General features: G+C 31.7%; 1 protein-coding gene across 3 annotated transcripts in view; it reads left to right on the top strand.

Annotated features, from left to right (window-relative positions):
* The window catches only part of LOC145278578 (uncharacterized), a 29,639-nt gene extending 17,561 nt beyond the window's left edge, over window positions 1-12,078 (top strand). For 2 of the 3 annotated variants that reach the window (XM_080130673.1, XM_080130671.1), the window contains 6 exons: window positions 1,644-1,859; window positions 6,058-6,237; window positions 6,339-6,717; window positions 7,372-7,505; window positions 10,738-10,866; window positions 11,802-12,078. In XM_080130673.1, coding sequence (XP_079986799.1) covers window positions 1,644-1,859; window positions 6,058-6,237; window positions 6,339-6,717; window positions 7,372-7,505; window positions 10,738-10,866; window positions 11,802-12,056 — 1,293 coding nt within the window. In that variant the 3' untranslated portion in view covers window positions 12,057-12,078. The remainder of the gene's footprint in view (window positions 1-1,643; window positions 1,860-6,057; window positions 6,238-6,338; window positions 6,718-7,371; window positions 7,506-10,737; window positions 10,867-11,801) is intronic. The other variant, XM_080130672.1, reaches the window with a different exon arrangement.
* The last annotated feature ends 2,030 nt before the right edge of the window (window positions 12,079-14,108 follow it).

Genomic DNA, 14,108 nt, shown 5'->3' with positions numbered 1-14,108 from the left:
TTTAAAACGATACTGATCTTGGTAAAATCCGTCGCCTCTATTGAAAGTTTAAGGCATACATGCAAACAGACATACATACATACATACATACATACATACATTTATATATTGGTAACTAAAAATTTTCGACCCAAACTGATGAAAAAGCTTGCCCTATCTCTGAATACCCTTTATGTAAAATTTCAAATATTTAGACCAGAAATTGTCTGAGTAATTTGGAAGAGACCGCAGAGATCAATTTTTTAAGAACGTTGACCCCTATTATGACCCCTTAAAATTTATTGTTTTAGGCTCTAATCAAGTTAAGTTAGATCCTTGTCCAAGGAACCTATATCTAAAATTTCAAGTGCGTAGACCGAAAATTGTCGGAGGAGTTTGGTAGGGTTCTCAAAGGTCAAATCGTTGAAGTTTGAACCCTTAATTGCCAAATTTCTGGCCCCAAACTGATCACATTAATTTTCCCAAATCTCAGTACCCTGTATATCAGATTCCGAGTCTGTAGACTAAACATTGACAGGTATTGTGTAGGGAAATGTACACAGATACAGAGACGTTCACTTTTATAGATAGATAGAAAAACAAAAATCTATACATATAGATAAATATATATGGAAACAATTTTGTGTTTACTGCACACTTTTTATGCAAATATTATGCAAGTATAAATCATGTAGAATATCTGCATGAATATAATTATAGGTAATAGTTAACTAAAGATGATCATTCCATAAGAAGACCGAAAAAAACTAATAAGGAATTAATTAAAATGAATGTTTAAAAGAATATGCAAATTAGCTAGATCTTTTGCTAGTGAATGCAATTCTACGACACATGTATAAGAACATTGTATTTTTTATTTTAAATAAATAGAAAAGAGGGGTTTTAATATGAATATCAATTCACACACAAGAGGAACGAATTTATAGGAGTATAGATTATATATAATTTTTATTACTAGTTTTCAATTATGTTGAAAAAAATCTTGTATCAGTTCAAAGTTTGATTAAAAAAAAAAAAAAAATTTTATTTTTTTTATACTCTCACTGGAGAGGTACTGCTTGACAGATGGCTTTTTAAACATTATTTTAAACAAAAACACTACTACATACTTAATTATCATGTCAAAAATAGTAATATATTTAAAAATTACGAAAATTCGAGTGGAACAACTGATTGTTTTTAGTAAAAAAAAAAGTATTGCTCTAGATTAGTAATGTTACATGCTATAAACAATCTAAAATATTAGTTCCAGAGTTATGTCCCCTCTTCAGTCTATAACATCTAAGAAAAATGCAATTTTACTCAATTTTCCATAATTACTTTTTAACTGTAACTTTCTACTTGATTTTCATAATTTTTGGATATATTACTATTTTCGACATGACAATTAAGTACATATTGTTTTTGCTTAAAATGACATATTTAAAAAAAGTTGATCTATTAACTCTTATCTTAACAAGCACCTTTTTTGATAAATAATTTTAAGTTTGTTTAAATTTGATTCAATTCTGGTCCCAAAGTATTTAATTGCTGTTTACAAGTTTAAAAATGTGTTGGTCTAAACTGATCTAAATTAACATTTCTTTTGTTTAGAATCTGAAAATTGAAATTATTTGCATTTGTCGTCTCCGCATCTCTTCCAGGAAGTGATTAATGTTGCTTCCCGATCACCTAGCGAATCTCTCGAACCCAGATCGAGCAGTACCTCTCCAGTGAGAGTAATCCATGAATCTCCTGATAGACAATCTGACAGTGATTCACCTCGACACAGTTCTGCCAGCAGATCGCGGAGCAACTCTACAGATAGAGAATCACCTGATCGATCGCCAGAACAACATCAACACAAACCACATCGACGCGTGAGTTTTCTTTTTGTTCTTTATCTTCTAGAGAAAATTAAGAAAAAATCTAACCTACATATCCATGACAAAATTAAAATATCATATTCTAAAAATCATATAAATGGATCAAGTAATGTTATTTTTATAAAGAAAATAAATTAAGCAATTTAGAATTTGTAGGCATTATAAATAAATCTTGCAAGTTTCTCCCTTTGCTTTTTTTTATTTATTTATTTTCTTGAAATGGCGAGAAAGATTGTCTGGTTATTAATAAAAATTGATTTTCTTTATCAAAATCAAAATAAAAGTACTTACATGACTTTTGGAATATATTTTTTTTATCATGGGTGTGTAAATCATGCAATTTTTTCTTTATTTTATGGTTTTTAATACAGGGAAAATTTTGGACAAAAAGCAACTCCTTTTTCTTTTGTGTCTATAGTAACACAAACATTTGTAGTTGTCGTCCTTTAAGCCCCCCCCCCAAAAAAAAAGACAAGCACATATCTTCATTGCTATTAGTTTGACTGCTGCAAAGCCAATTTTCAGAAATTCTTGCTTTAACTGAGAAAGATGTAAGAGCTGAGGTGGAAACTCTCCTCTTAAATTATCGTCTTTTAATGCTGAACGTTTTCAAGCCCTTTTCTTTTGTATCCAAATTTTTACTCTTAAAAATTTATTTTCTTATAATGTACTTTTCATTTCCTATTCCAATTTTCCAATTCTGCAGTTCAATCAATAAAAATGTTTCCTCAGCTATTAGAATATGATGGCCCAAGATTTGACATCAATTGTGCATAGTTTTTTTTTTTTTTCTTAAATCCAAATTCATTTAATCAACCAGTTTAACTGCCTTTACACACACATTGTGAGCATTAGATTATTGAAATGAATGACTCTCCATATGATCAAGCTTTGATAAGCTTCTGGGGTTGACCTTCACATCAGACCTGAAATGAAAGACTTGCATCAAATCTGTTGCCTAGGTTGCTAGAAACATCATTCTACCACTCCAAAAAGTATCTCATTCTTATTGCAATCTTCTACTTGTAGAAGAGTCTGATGCATCCTAAGATGTAGTACTGTTGCCACGTCTGCTGAAGTGTTGATTAGAGTATCCTTTCCTGCCTTGATAGAGTGCAAAACTGACTTTGAATGCATGCTCTCCTCTTCTCCACTCTATAGCCTCTTTCTTACAGAAGAGGTGTTGCTAATCTTTCTCTACTTTATTATTTTCATGACAGGTGATTAACTGAACTTCAATCTATGGTTCCTTTTCCTGTAAAACTTTCATAACAAAAACTCTTCTAGCTACAGCCACTGTCAATACTTGTCCTTTCTCCCTCACCTAGAATAATTTTGATTAATTTTTTAAATCTCTAACCTGCTGTAGATTGTCTATTCTATTTTCATACTTTCTTTATGCAATGTAGATGAAACCCAATCATAACCAATGTATCCTTGTTATTGTTTATAACTATAAAAAGAAAAACTGTATACTCTCTATTGTGTCATTCTTGTTTTATCTCTTCATATGGATGTTGTCTTTAAACCAATTTTTGTTTGAGCCAATATTTGATGTTAAAATTTTAAAATTTACTCTATAATTCAATTTCATGAGTAAAAACACAAAAATAATTTAGCAAAAAGTATGAATCATCTCTGCTACTGAGACCAGAGTTGTTTTCAAAATGTAGTAAACCAGTTATTGTAAGATGAGCATTCCAAAAATAATGCCTCCTATTTTTTATTCCACTCGAATGGATCAGAGGGGATTGCAAATTATGCATTTTTTACCTGAAATTTTCATCTCTGTTGCAGATATTGACGGTGTGAGACTTAAGAAAGCAACTTCTGTCATGGACATGCATCAGTAGCAGAAGTGCATTATTGAATTCCTGACAAAAATGTGTTGATAATGGTGGTGGGTTCGTAGATAAATCAATTCTGGATCATAAAAGATGACTCGTTTTAATGGTATCGCTCCCATTTTCGTAGTTTGAACTTTTTGAGGTAAAAAAGAAAATACAGGCCTTTATATTTGGAACGACCCTCGTATGACAAAACGTGCTCTGGATATCCATGCAGTCATTGTTCATTAACAAAAGTGCATTGAGAATGCTGGTGACTATGTAGAAAAAAAATTGTGAAGCACAAAAGGTTGCTTGTTTTAATGGTGCCACTCCTGTCTCCGTAACTCTCTAACTTTTTGAGTAAAAAAAAAAATAGGAGGCTTTACTTTTGGAACTACTCTCATATTTGATTAATTGAACTAAAGTTGCTTTTTTATCCATAGCTGGAGAGGCAGAATAGATCCAACTGAATTTGAATTTACCATTATAAATTCTATTGTTTGCAAAGATATTTGTAATACCAATCATGTACACTCAGTTTTAAGTTGAAAAGCATTTTAGGAAAAACCATCTTTATGTATCTGATTTCATAAAATTGATATGAACATATTTTGGCCTACCCCACCTTAAAAAAATTCTGCATTTTCATAACATACTTTTTAATTTTTGTTTTACTGATTACAACTTTTAATTTGTCTGTCATAGATGGCAATACAAAAAAGGTTGTTTACATTTGGCACTTAGTGAAACTATTTTTTTTATGTACAGTTTTTGATAAAAATTGAATTAAATCTTATTTCCATAATTAAAAATGTTAAATTTTTTCATTTCCTCATTTTTAATATTACATAATTTCTAAAATCAGAATCCTCAAAAATTATGTCCATAATCATCAAACTAATATATTTTTGGTATTCAAGGTATTTAAAAAAACCCAACTCCTTCTTTACTTCTAGTGTTTATTTTAACAAATAAGCTCTAAATGGTCCATTCAAATTTAATGAATAGACGTTTTTTGTTATATAACATCAAAACTTGATGTAAACTTTTTTTTTTATAAGACAACCTTAAAACATTGTCATTATAAAGAGTAGAATCAATGTAAATAGGAACACAATGTTCCAAAGTCACACATTGTCGTTCTTAGCAATCAGGTTAAACGCATTAAAATCTCATCAGAAGTTACTTTTATAATTCCAATACATAACTAAAAGGTGGCAATAACAACATGGATTGGCCACCAGGACCTGGGTGTGCCAAGTTCAAATTCAGCCATATCTATAGCACTACTTCACTTAGGGACGATTGTAACCTTCACATGGTCCTTCTTCTAAGTATCTGATTTTAGAAAGAATCAGAGGAATCAATGCCAACATCAGAATCAAGCTGGCCAAAAATGTCTCGTGCTGATTTGTTCAAATTTATGTAACTGTTGGAAAAAATAAGTCTTTGTAGTTTTATTTCTCAACAGTGATGAGCCATTAGCAAGACAGAAATTAATCTGATCAAATACGTCTTGTTTTCATAGGCAACTTAAAAATTGGAACAATTACAGAATTAGGTTTTATGCGTTATTTTATATATTCATGAGTTTAACATCTACCATCCACAAATTAATACTTATCCATCGTGCATCTTCATACTATTGTGCACTTTGGGTGCAGCTGTTAACATACATGTGCAGGAACAAAATGCAAAATGACGTATACAAATGGTGAAAGGAAGTAATTTGTATGTGTTGACATACAGGGGAGTGAAAAAATATTAAAAAAATAATTTCAACTGATTCGCTTTTAATTAACCCTGGAATTTACATGAGTTATGTAAAAATGAATTTCTAGTTAAAAAATAGATTTAAGTTTTTCTGTACATGGTATGGGGATAGGAAGGGTTGGGATATCTTGAAATTAGGAATTATATTTTGTCAAATTTATTTTGAACATTGTCAATTATTACAATAAAAGCTGAAAAATGAAAATTTTCTTGAATAAATTAAAATCATATTTGAGGTGTGACATTTTTTTTTCCTTCCCATCTTCACAAGATTTATGACTAAAAGTAATTCTTTCCCTGATCAGGCTTTTCATTACTTCTTTCTATGAAGAGGCTAATAATCATGGTCGAACCACCATAACTACCAGTTATTTCAGAATTTTTCTTCTCTACTAATCTTTTGACCAAGGTTTGATAGCCTCATCTACCCTATTATTTCATAGCTGAAGAGAGAGGGCAGAAAGATTGATACCATTCCCAAGTTTATAATGAAAAACTGATATGTCTAAATAACAAGTTTTTATTGTCATCAGTTAAAAAATGGGTTTTAAAATCTCATTTGCTCAAGTTTAAAAATTCTTTGTTTTTAGACAATCAAACAAAGATCTCGCAGTCGATCTCGATCACGATCCTATCGAAGATCTCGTTCACATTCACGTTCTCGGAGTTCAAGGCACCGAAAAAGAAAGCATAGCCGCAAATCAAGGTCACGATCACGATCTCGGTCCCGAAACCGGAAACATCGAGGATCAAAGATTTCTCGTAAGAAGGTGAATATCCAAAAATCATTTTTTTTTTTTTTTTTTTTTTTTTAAATGTTTTTTATCAATTTAAAAATTTAAAGAATTTTTGGTTAAATTTTTATTATTAGTCTTTTTTTTGTTTTCAGAGTAAACATCGACGAAGGAGCCGCTCTCGAGAGCGACAGAGATCTCATGAACACAGGCGGTCACGTTCAAGAGACCGTTTTGGTAGGACTATGAGGGGGCGTGACAGTTACAGAGATCGTAGTCCTGTTATGCGTAGAAGGAGTCGTAGTCGTGAAAGGAGTCGGGATAGAGAAAGTCATCGCCCTGTGCAACGAGACTATGGCAGAAGAGATTCAAGGGATGGCGGTTCAAGTCGTAATAAAGAGAAACCTTTAAACTTTAAAGAACAAATGCGACAAGAACTCATTAAAGCGAGTAAAATGTTGAATGAATCGAATGCGAATAATTTGACAGAATTGATAGAAGACAAGAAAATTCTTGGTAAGTTGCCATCATATGTTAGCGTTTTGTTTAGCTGTTTTTATTCAATATCTGCTCATTTTGGTGGGAACTTTTTCATTGTTATTTATTGTACAACTATGTTCTGGTCAGTGTACCCTCTAGCATGTTTCAATATTCATCCATTATGGTTTTTATGACTTTTCTAAGATTGAAGGAAATTCTTTAGAATGACTCTGCTTGTTGTGTGGTCTCCTGGATGAAAAGAGAGAAAAAGTCTGGTTGGCACTCCCTTTTATCAACTACGATTATGTACTCAGCTTGTTTGAAAGATTGCTCCCGGTTGGACAAGCCAAAAGGGAAGCTAAATGTTTGCACCAATCAGTGCTGAGCTTAGAAATTAAGCAAAGATTAAAAATTATAATGGTGGTTATCACTGCTATTGTTGTTAGTAGCACTGTTACTACCAGAGAACATATTTGCTAGTATATTTAAAAAAATGTTTTATCAAAATTTGAAATGAGATTTTGATTAAAATTGGAGATCACGAAATAATTAAAGCATAATTTTTATTCTATGAAAAGAAAATGGTTCTGTTGGTTTAAGTTGCATAAAGTTTAGAAATTAAAGTTTTTATTCAAAATAAATTTTGGTCGTATTTAAATTTTTGTTTTAATGACGGTCTTGTGTTTTCAGAACCGTCGCCTGATCAACCGAACAACCTGGCCTTAAATAACGCTGTACTTACGAATTTGGCTGCTGCAACTCAAAATTCCACAGTCACGCCTCAAGTTGCTCTGCTTCAAACTATGGCTGCAATGCATAAGAAGGTAAGTGTTGTGATCATGTAAATGTGCTTTTCACATAGGATTCAATTATTTTGATGTACTTGTGACGCAAACAAAATATTGTACACCAAAAATCATGTAAATTGATAAAATAGTTTTATTTTTAAAATGCGAAAATCAAATTGTGCAGCCAAGCAACGCTCTTGAAAACAAGGGAAATAACTCCATGTAATTCAAACTTGAGATTTTAGAAATCTATTAACATGGGAGCGGGGGGGGGGGTATTGGAAAAACTCAAATTTGCTTAAAATGATTTTCTTTATAAAAATAAGACTATTTCAATTTATGTGATTTTTGGAATATATTTTCTTTCTATCACAGATATGTACATCATACAAAACTTCCCTTATTTTTGTTTTTAAACAAAGAGGAATTCTGAACAAGAATCATTATTTCTCTTGTTATATGCATATGTTTGCTTCTTTTATGGTATCTGAAAGCGATGTTCTCTCACTGGGAATAGTCTTCATAAACTTAATTCTGGATATCCATTTCTGATAACTAGGAATTTTTTTTTTTCTCTGACAAAATGATTGTGGGGAAAGGCATAAAATATAAATTAATCCTTTTCATCTAACTACATGAATAAACTAAACCAATCTGATATTAACCTGGCTGGTCCTGCTGTCAAAATTTACAAATCATACCAAATTTTCAGCATTTGATAAATTATTCTAATTAAAAAAAAAATTACTCTCATCAGTGCAAGAAGTCACGATTGCCACTGGTTGAAGGATTCGTACGCTGCTATGAAACCACCTTTGACTCCATTTGTAAGAAACATTACTCTTGGGCCATCGTCAACCGCCACAAGAATTAAGGGAAATTTAACATTTAAAAACCCTAATACAGACATAATGTTAAAATGATTTAAACTGGAAATCGTGATATGCCATCCACATGACTCATTAGTGTGACTAGACTTAGAAACCATATCAACCCCAATATTTAGAATCCTAATATCAGATCATTTTCAATAGTGATCAGTGATGTTGAATGCTAAACTAATTTGCTACAAGAGTGGAGAAAAATATATTGTTTACATAATTTTTTTCTATGCTATGTGATGTCGCCCATAGACAATGTTTTGTCATATTGCAACTTTTCAATGTGTGGCTAGATAGATAAGTGTCACAAGCTAAAATTGAAATTCTATCATTTTTTCATTGGCGCCGTCGATAGATGCTCAAACTATCAGCACAAGCAAGTTTACTGTTTAGATGAACAATATCAGTTAGTGAAGATTTTTTTTTTTCCAGAAAGCATTTCAATTATCACTTGTCAGTGGTAGTGATTTTACTAGCCATATCTCTACTTGTACATATAAGGCACTTTGTGTGAGAGTTTCTTTTTTTTTTTTTTATTCAATCTTCACCCCAAACAAGGCAAGTGCCACTTTGAAGTAGGGGGCTACTATCGAGGACAATTTGCGGGGGCATTATGAAGGGAGATGAGTAGAAAGATGTTTGTTCACATTACACTTGAACTTCTGCATATCGGTACAGTTGGGAAAGCAGTATCCCGGAAGGGAGTTCCAAAGACTTGCAGTTCTGGGGAAGAAACTATTGGAGTAAAAGACTTTCTTACACCTAGGGATCTCTACTGTAAAGGGGTGGGACTTAGCTGCTTGTTGGGTCCGTTGGGGGTGGTCATGTCGAGGAGGTACAAGTGCTTGCAGTTTGTCAGAGCAGCCACCATTAAAGTATTTGTAGAACAGGCAGAGGGATGCAACATTTCGTCGATGGGACAAAGGCTGAAGCTTAGATGACAGTTCAGGACTCTCTTTTGAACCCTGTCCAGGAGTGAGAGACAAGCAGCAGATGCACCAGCCCAAATATGACAACAATACTCCATACATGGGCGAATGGTGGCCTTATAGAGATACAGGATACTTTCAGGTATAAGTAATTTTCTGGCACGGTAGAGTGAGAGCCCACCTTCTTTGCAGCAGCCTTGGCAATGCTCTCGGTATATATGTTCCAGTTCATGTTCCCTGTAAACGTTAGAGCTGAGGAGTTTAAAGGAAGTACTTTCAGGCAGTGTATTCTTAGCCATTGCTATTAGTGATAGAAAAGGTTTCTTGTAGTTATTGAAGGAAACAAGCTTAGTCTTGGCAGCATTGAATGTGACCATCCATTTTTGTCCTCATTCCACTACAGATATTGAGGTCATCCTCTAGTGATTCTGCTATTTCCTTAGACATGTGTTCATTTGTTTTCCCCTCATACCTGTTATAGAGGGTGGTGTCATCGGCAAATATACCCATCTCCGAAACAATTTTATCCCTGTGGATTCCAAAACGACTCGCACGTTTTAAAAAAAATTTTTTTTTTTAATTTTACACAAATGTACTTTGCACCTAGGACTGTTCTTGAATAGTTTTTGTATTGAAATGCCCCCGATTCTTATCAAAAATCGATAGTTGAAAAAAATCCAATGAAAGAAGGAACAATCTGATTTTTTACCAAAGTTAACACCTTATAATGCCTAACATCATATGTGCATTTGAAAAATTTTATCGCCGCACAAGCAGAAGAACCCAGTGTATAAAATCAGTAGCAAGTTCTTTCATAAGACTGGTGCATTCAAAATGAATGTTTCTGTTTTGGGCACAACTGAACCATCATACTTGACTTTTGAATTTTAAACTTTAATTCAAGTCATATAAAAATAATTTTATAAAATCAACAGTTCACTACAATGTAGATCACAATGTATTGTGGACTGTTACTGCGGGAAGACATGTGAAGCTTCCTCCCAGTGCACCACAATGAATCACCAACTATGCCAGGCAGTCAATTGATTTGATTGAAACACGGGCGATTTCACAGATTTTGATGACAAAAATATGGTGTGAAACATTCGTTGATCTTCATTTAACCCTGAGCAACATCAAGTCTCCCTGCTAGTATGTTTATATTATAGGAAAATAAAAACTATGCACTCTTGTCTTTCTGAGGGAGACCAGCTGACAGACGGACAGTTTTCATCACTAACCTTTCATTTCAGACCTGCATAAGCATCTCTATAGACGAGTCTATCGATCGCATTTAATTGTGAAATAAATGCATGGATTGAATATTTACTTGTGAAGAATCATTATTCTGATTTTTTTTAAAACTATTTGCTCATTTCTTGTATTGTTAGTTTAATTTTATTTTTTTGCTCATTCTTTTTTATATTGTTAAAGTTTTGTTTTATTTTTGATTTACAGGCTCAGGAAATTACTGGAATTGCAGTCCCTAAATATTATAATCCAGCAGCTGTGAATCCTTTGAAATATGCCGAACAAGTTCAGAAAAGGAAACTTTTGTGGTCAAGGCCATCCAAAGAAAAGAAAGAGGTAAATTATTATTTTTAAAAGTTATTTAAAACCGTCTTACACCAAGACCATGCACACTGTCACAAGTCAATTGTAATGATGACAAAACTCGATGAATTGCACTCCCAATTACGTCTTTGCCCACCCTAGTTTCCAGATCTGCCCCTTGGGGATTACTTGCTGTTTACAAATCTCTGAAGAATGGTCCAGTTAAAGAGGTTTGACTCAAATGAAGATGTTAAATTGGAAACGGAGTTGTATTTTGAGGTCAAAGACAAGTTGTTCTACATAAAAGGTGCTAAATTTTTAGAGAATGGAATCAGTTTCATTCTGAGATAATAAACTGTGTTGCTGAATAAAGATGAATCAGTTTCATTCTGAGATAATAAACTGTGTTGCTGAATAAAGATGAATCAGTTTCATTCTGAGATAATAAACTGTGTTGCTGAATAAAGATGAATCAGTTTCATTCTGAGATAATAAACTGTGTTGCTGAATAAAGATGAATCAGTTTCATTCTGAGATAATAAACTGTGTTGCTGAATAAAGATGAATCAGTTTCATTCTGAGATAATAAACTGTGTTGCTGAATAAAGATGAATCAGTTTCATTCTGAGATAATAAACTGTGTTGCTGAATAAAGATGAATCAGTTTCATTCTGAGATAATAAACTGTGTTGCTGAATAAAGATGAATCAGTTTCATTCTGAGATAATAAACTGTGTTGCTGAATAAAGATGAATCAGTTTCATTCTGAGATAATAAACTGTGTTGCTGAATAAAGATGAATCAGTTTCATTCTGAGATAATAAACTGTGTTGCTGAATAAAGATGAATTCGGCATAAAATTTGTTTTCTTAGTCGAGCCCAGGATTTATTGATTGATGTGCTATATTGATCTTCTAAAATCATGACTGCTAAAAAATATCTTATTCTTTGTGTATTTTGTCTTGTAGGGCCCTGAAAACCAGTGGCAAGGAACTCATTTTTCCACTGACCAGGATGGCAAAATGGCAGCCAAATTCCGTAAATTAATGGGAATGAAAACAGGAGAATCTGAAGGTACAGAAAAGGTTGGTGAAGAGCGTAAGAAGCAACAGGAAGAATTGTTCAGCCGTTTGGATAAAGAATACGAATTTGCCAGAATGGCCACTCATACCCACAGAGGAGTTGGGCTCGGCTTCCAATCTCAGAGCTTTTACCCACACTGAATAAATTGTACTTCTTCCCCAACCTGACAGAATTTGTATATAATTCCGTAGATGCAATGTATATGCAGTCACTTTGCTTAGAATGAGATTTGCAATTTCTTTCTAGTCAGATGTATGACTCTAGGAATCGGCCACTTCTTGATCTTTTTTACTAGGAAACCATGTATATAATAAGTATACCCAGAATGCGATACTAAAATGAGTTTACTTTTGCTTGTCCAGTTATAAAATTTAATTTACTGTTGATTTTTAGACAAATGTCTCTGATATATAATTATTGCACCAAATAAAAATGAAAGTTTTTATATTTTTGGATAAAATGCAAATTTTTAATCAAAAGTTCAAGATTCATTTTTCACTTAGAATATTTAAATAAAAACAAAAGTTTATAATGAATCTCAAACTTGATTTTAAAAAAATCTAAAAATATTTATTTTTATTCAAATAATTGCAAAATATTACCTTTATTACATATCAACTCATAGAAACGTACAGTAAAAATAACATTTTTTTAATCACTATTTTAATTTGTATATCAGTTTATAAATGGTCTGGAAATATTTTTTAAATGCTTATCTTCTAAGCTTCTATAGAAATAAATTTTAGACTTTTTTTAGTATCAGGCAATTTTTATATAGAAACAACTTTTTCTTTTTTGATTTGCACATCAAAAAGGTTCTAGCTGTTGCTTACTTTGATTGGACTCAAGAAGAAAAAAACGCTCTCTAGTATATCCACGCAAATAACTGACCGTGTTTCTATTTGTTATTTTAAAAAAACTTAGATAATTTTTATGGAATCCATGAACAAATCGAAAAAAAACCCCAGCTTAAACAAGAAATCATTTTTTTTTTAATTAGAAACAATTAAAAAAATTTAAAAAGCAAGTTAAATTTTATTTTTAGTTCACCATATATTTATGAAACATAACTTAAATTTGAAAAATCTCCAACAGCAAAAGTGTTCTTTATGTACAGTTGAAATTTCAAAGCAACAACTTTAGTTAATTTTAAATATAGTTTTAAATTAAGAAATCTAATTGAAAATTATCAGCTTTATGAAATCTAAAAAAACAAAAAAACAATATCCCAGTGTTGCGAAAAATAATCCGTAATGCCTCAAAGAATACATTTAAATTTGATAACATGGATTGTATATATGAACACTGTCTTTTACGTTTTTCAGTCTGTACATATAACATTTTATGTTAAAAAAAAAAAAAAATTATTTATATTAAAAAGAAATTTTTAAATTATACTTTTATACCTACCTCCATTCTTGTTTCCAATCAAAACAAAATTTCTTGTCTGATTTTTCGAATGAGAAGATTTTTTTTTACATTTAATTTTTGTTATTCCCTAATCAGCTTCAAATGTTCCAAGTTGTAGAAATTGATGAAAAATTTTTAATTTTATTTTGTGTCGGTTCTCAATTGCATTTCTTATTTTATCAAAATTGACTGTAACTCCATTTAATTTTGTAAATGCATTATTGACAGCAACATCAATGTAGGGAAAATGGCATTCATGCCTTTTTGGCCTTTTTTCTGGTTTTCTACACCACTTCATCAGAATTACAAGTTTTTCTCTTAACGGATTGAAAATATGCATTCAGTTGATACCCCCCCCCTCCTTTGGATTAAAAGCAGAGAAAATCTTTTCTTTGGCAAAAAATATTCTTTTATATTAACCATTTTCTAAAGTGACGGACGACGTTTGTGAAATTGTGTAAGAAATTCTCTTGTTGTCTTTATAAATTACCTTATTTTATTTTTTGGCAATAATCCATAAAAATTGATCTGATTGTATTTGAAGATCCAATTTTTTTTAATATAAACCCAAGTATAACAAACAGTTGCGGAAAGAAAGAAAAATGCTGTAGTAAAATTCAAATCATCTGGTGAATATTTTCAGTCTTGCTGGTGTCCATTCTTCTCCATAATGGAGATTTGTATATAAAAACTAAGTTTTGAATTTATTTCTTGAGTTTTGTTGTTTCTTTTCCTTTTTTTTCTTTTTTATTATTATTAATATTATTATTATTATTCAAAAC

Source organism: Euprymna scolopes, chromosome 1, assembly GCF_053919585.1.
Source record: "Euprymna scolopes isolate OS-2025 chromosome 1, ASM5391958v1, whole genome shotgun sequence".
In the NCBI taxonomy this organism is placed as follows: Eukaryota; Metazoa; Mollusca; class Cephalopoda; order Sepiida; family Sepiolidae; genus Euprymna; species Euprymna scolopes.
This window is presented reverse-complemented; position numbering and strand designations above follow the sequence as displayed.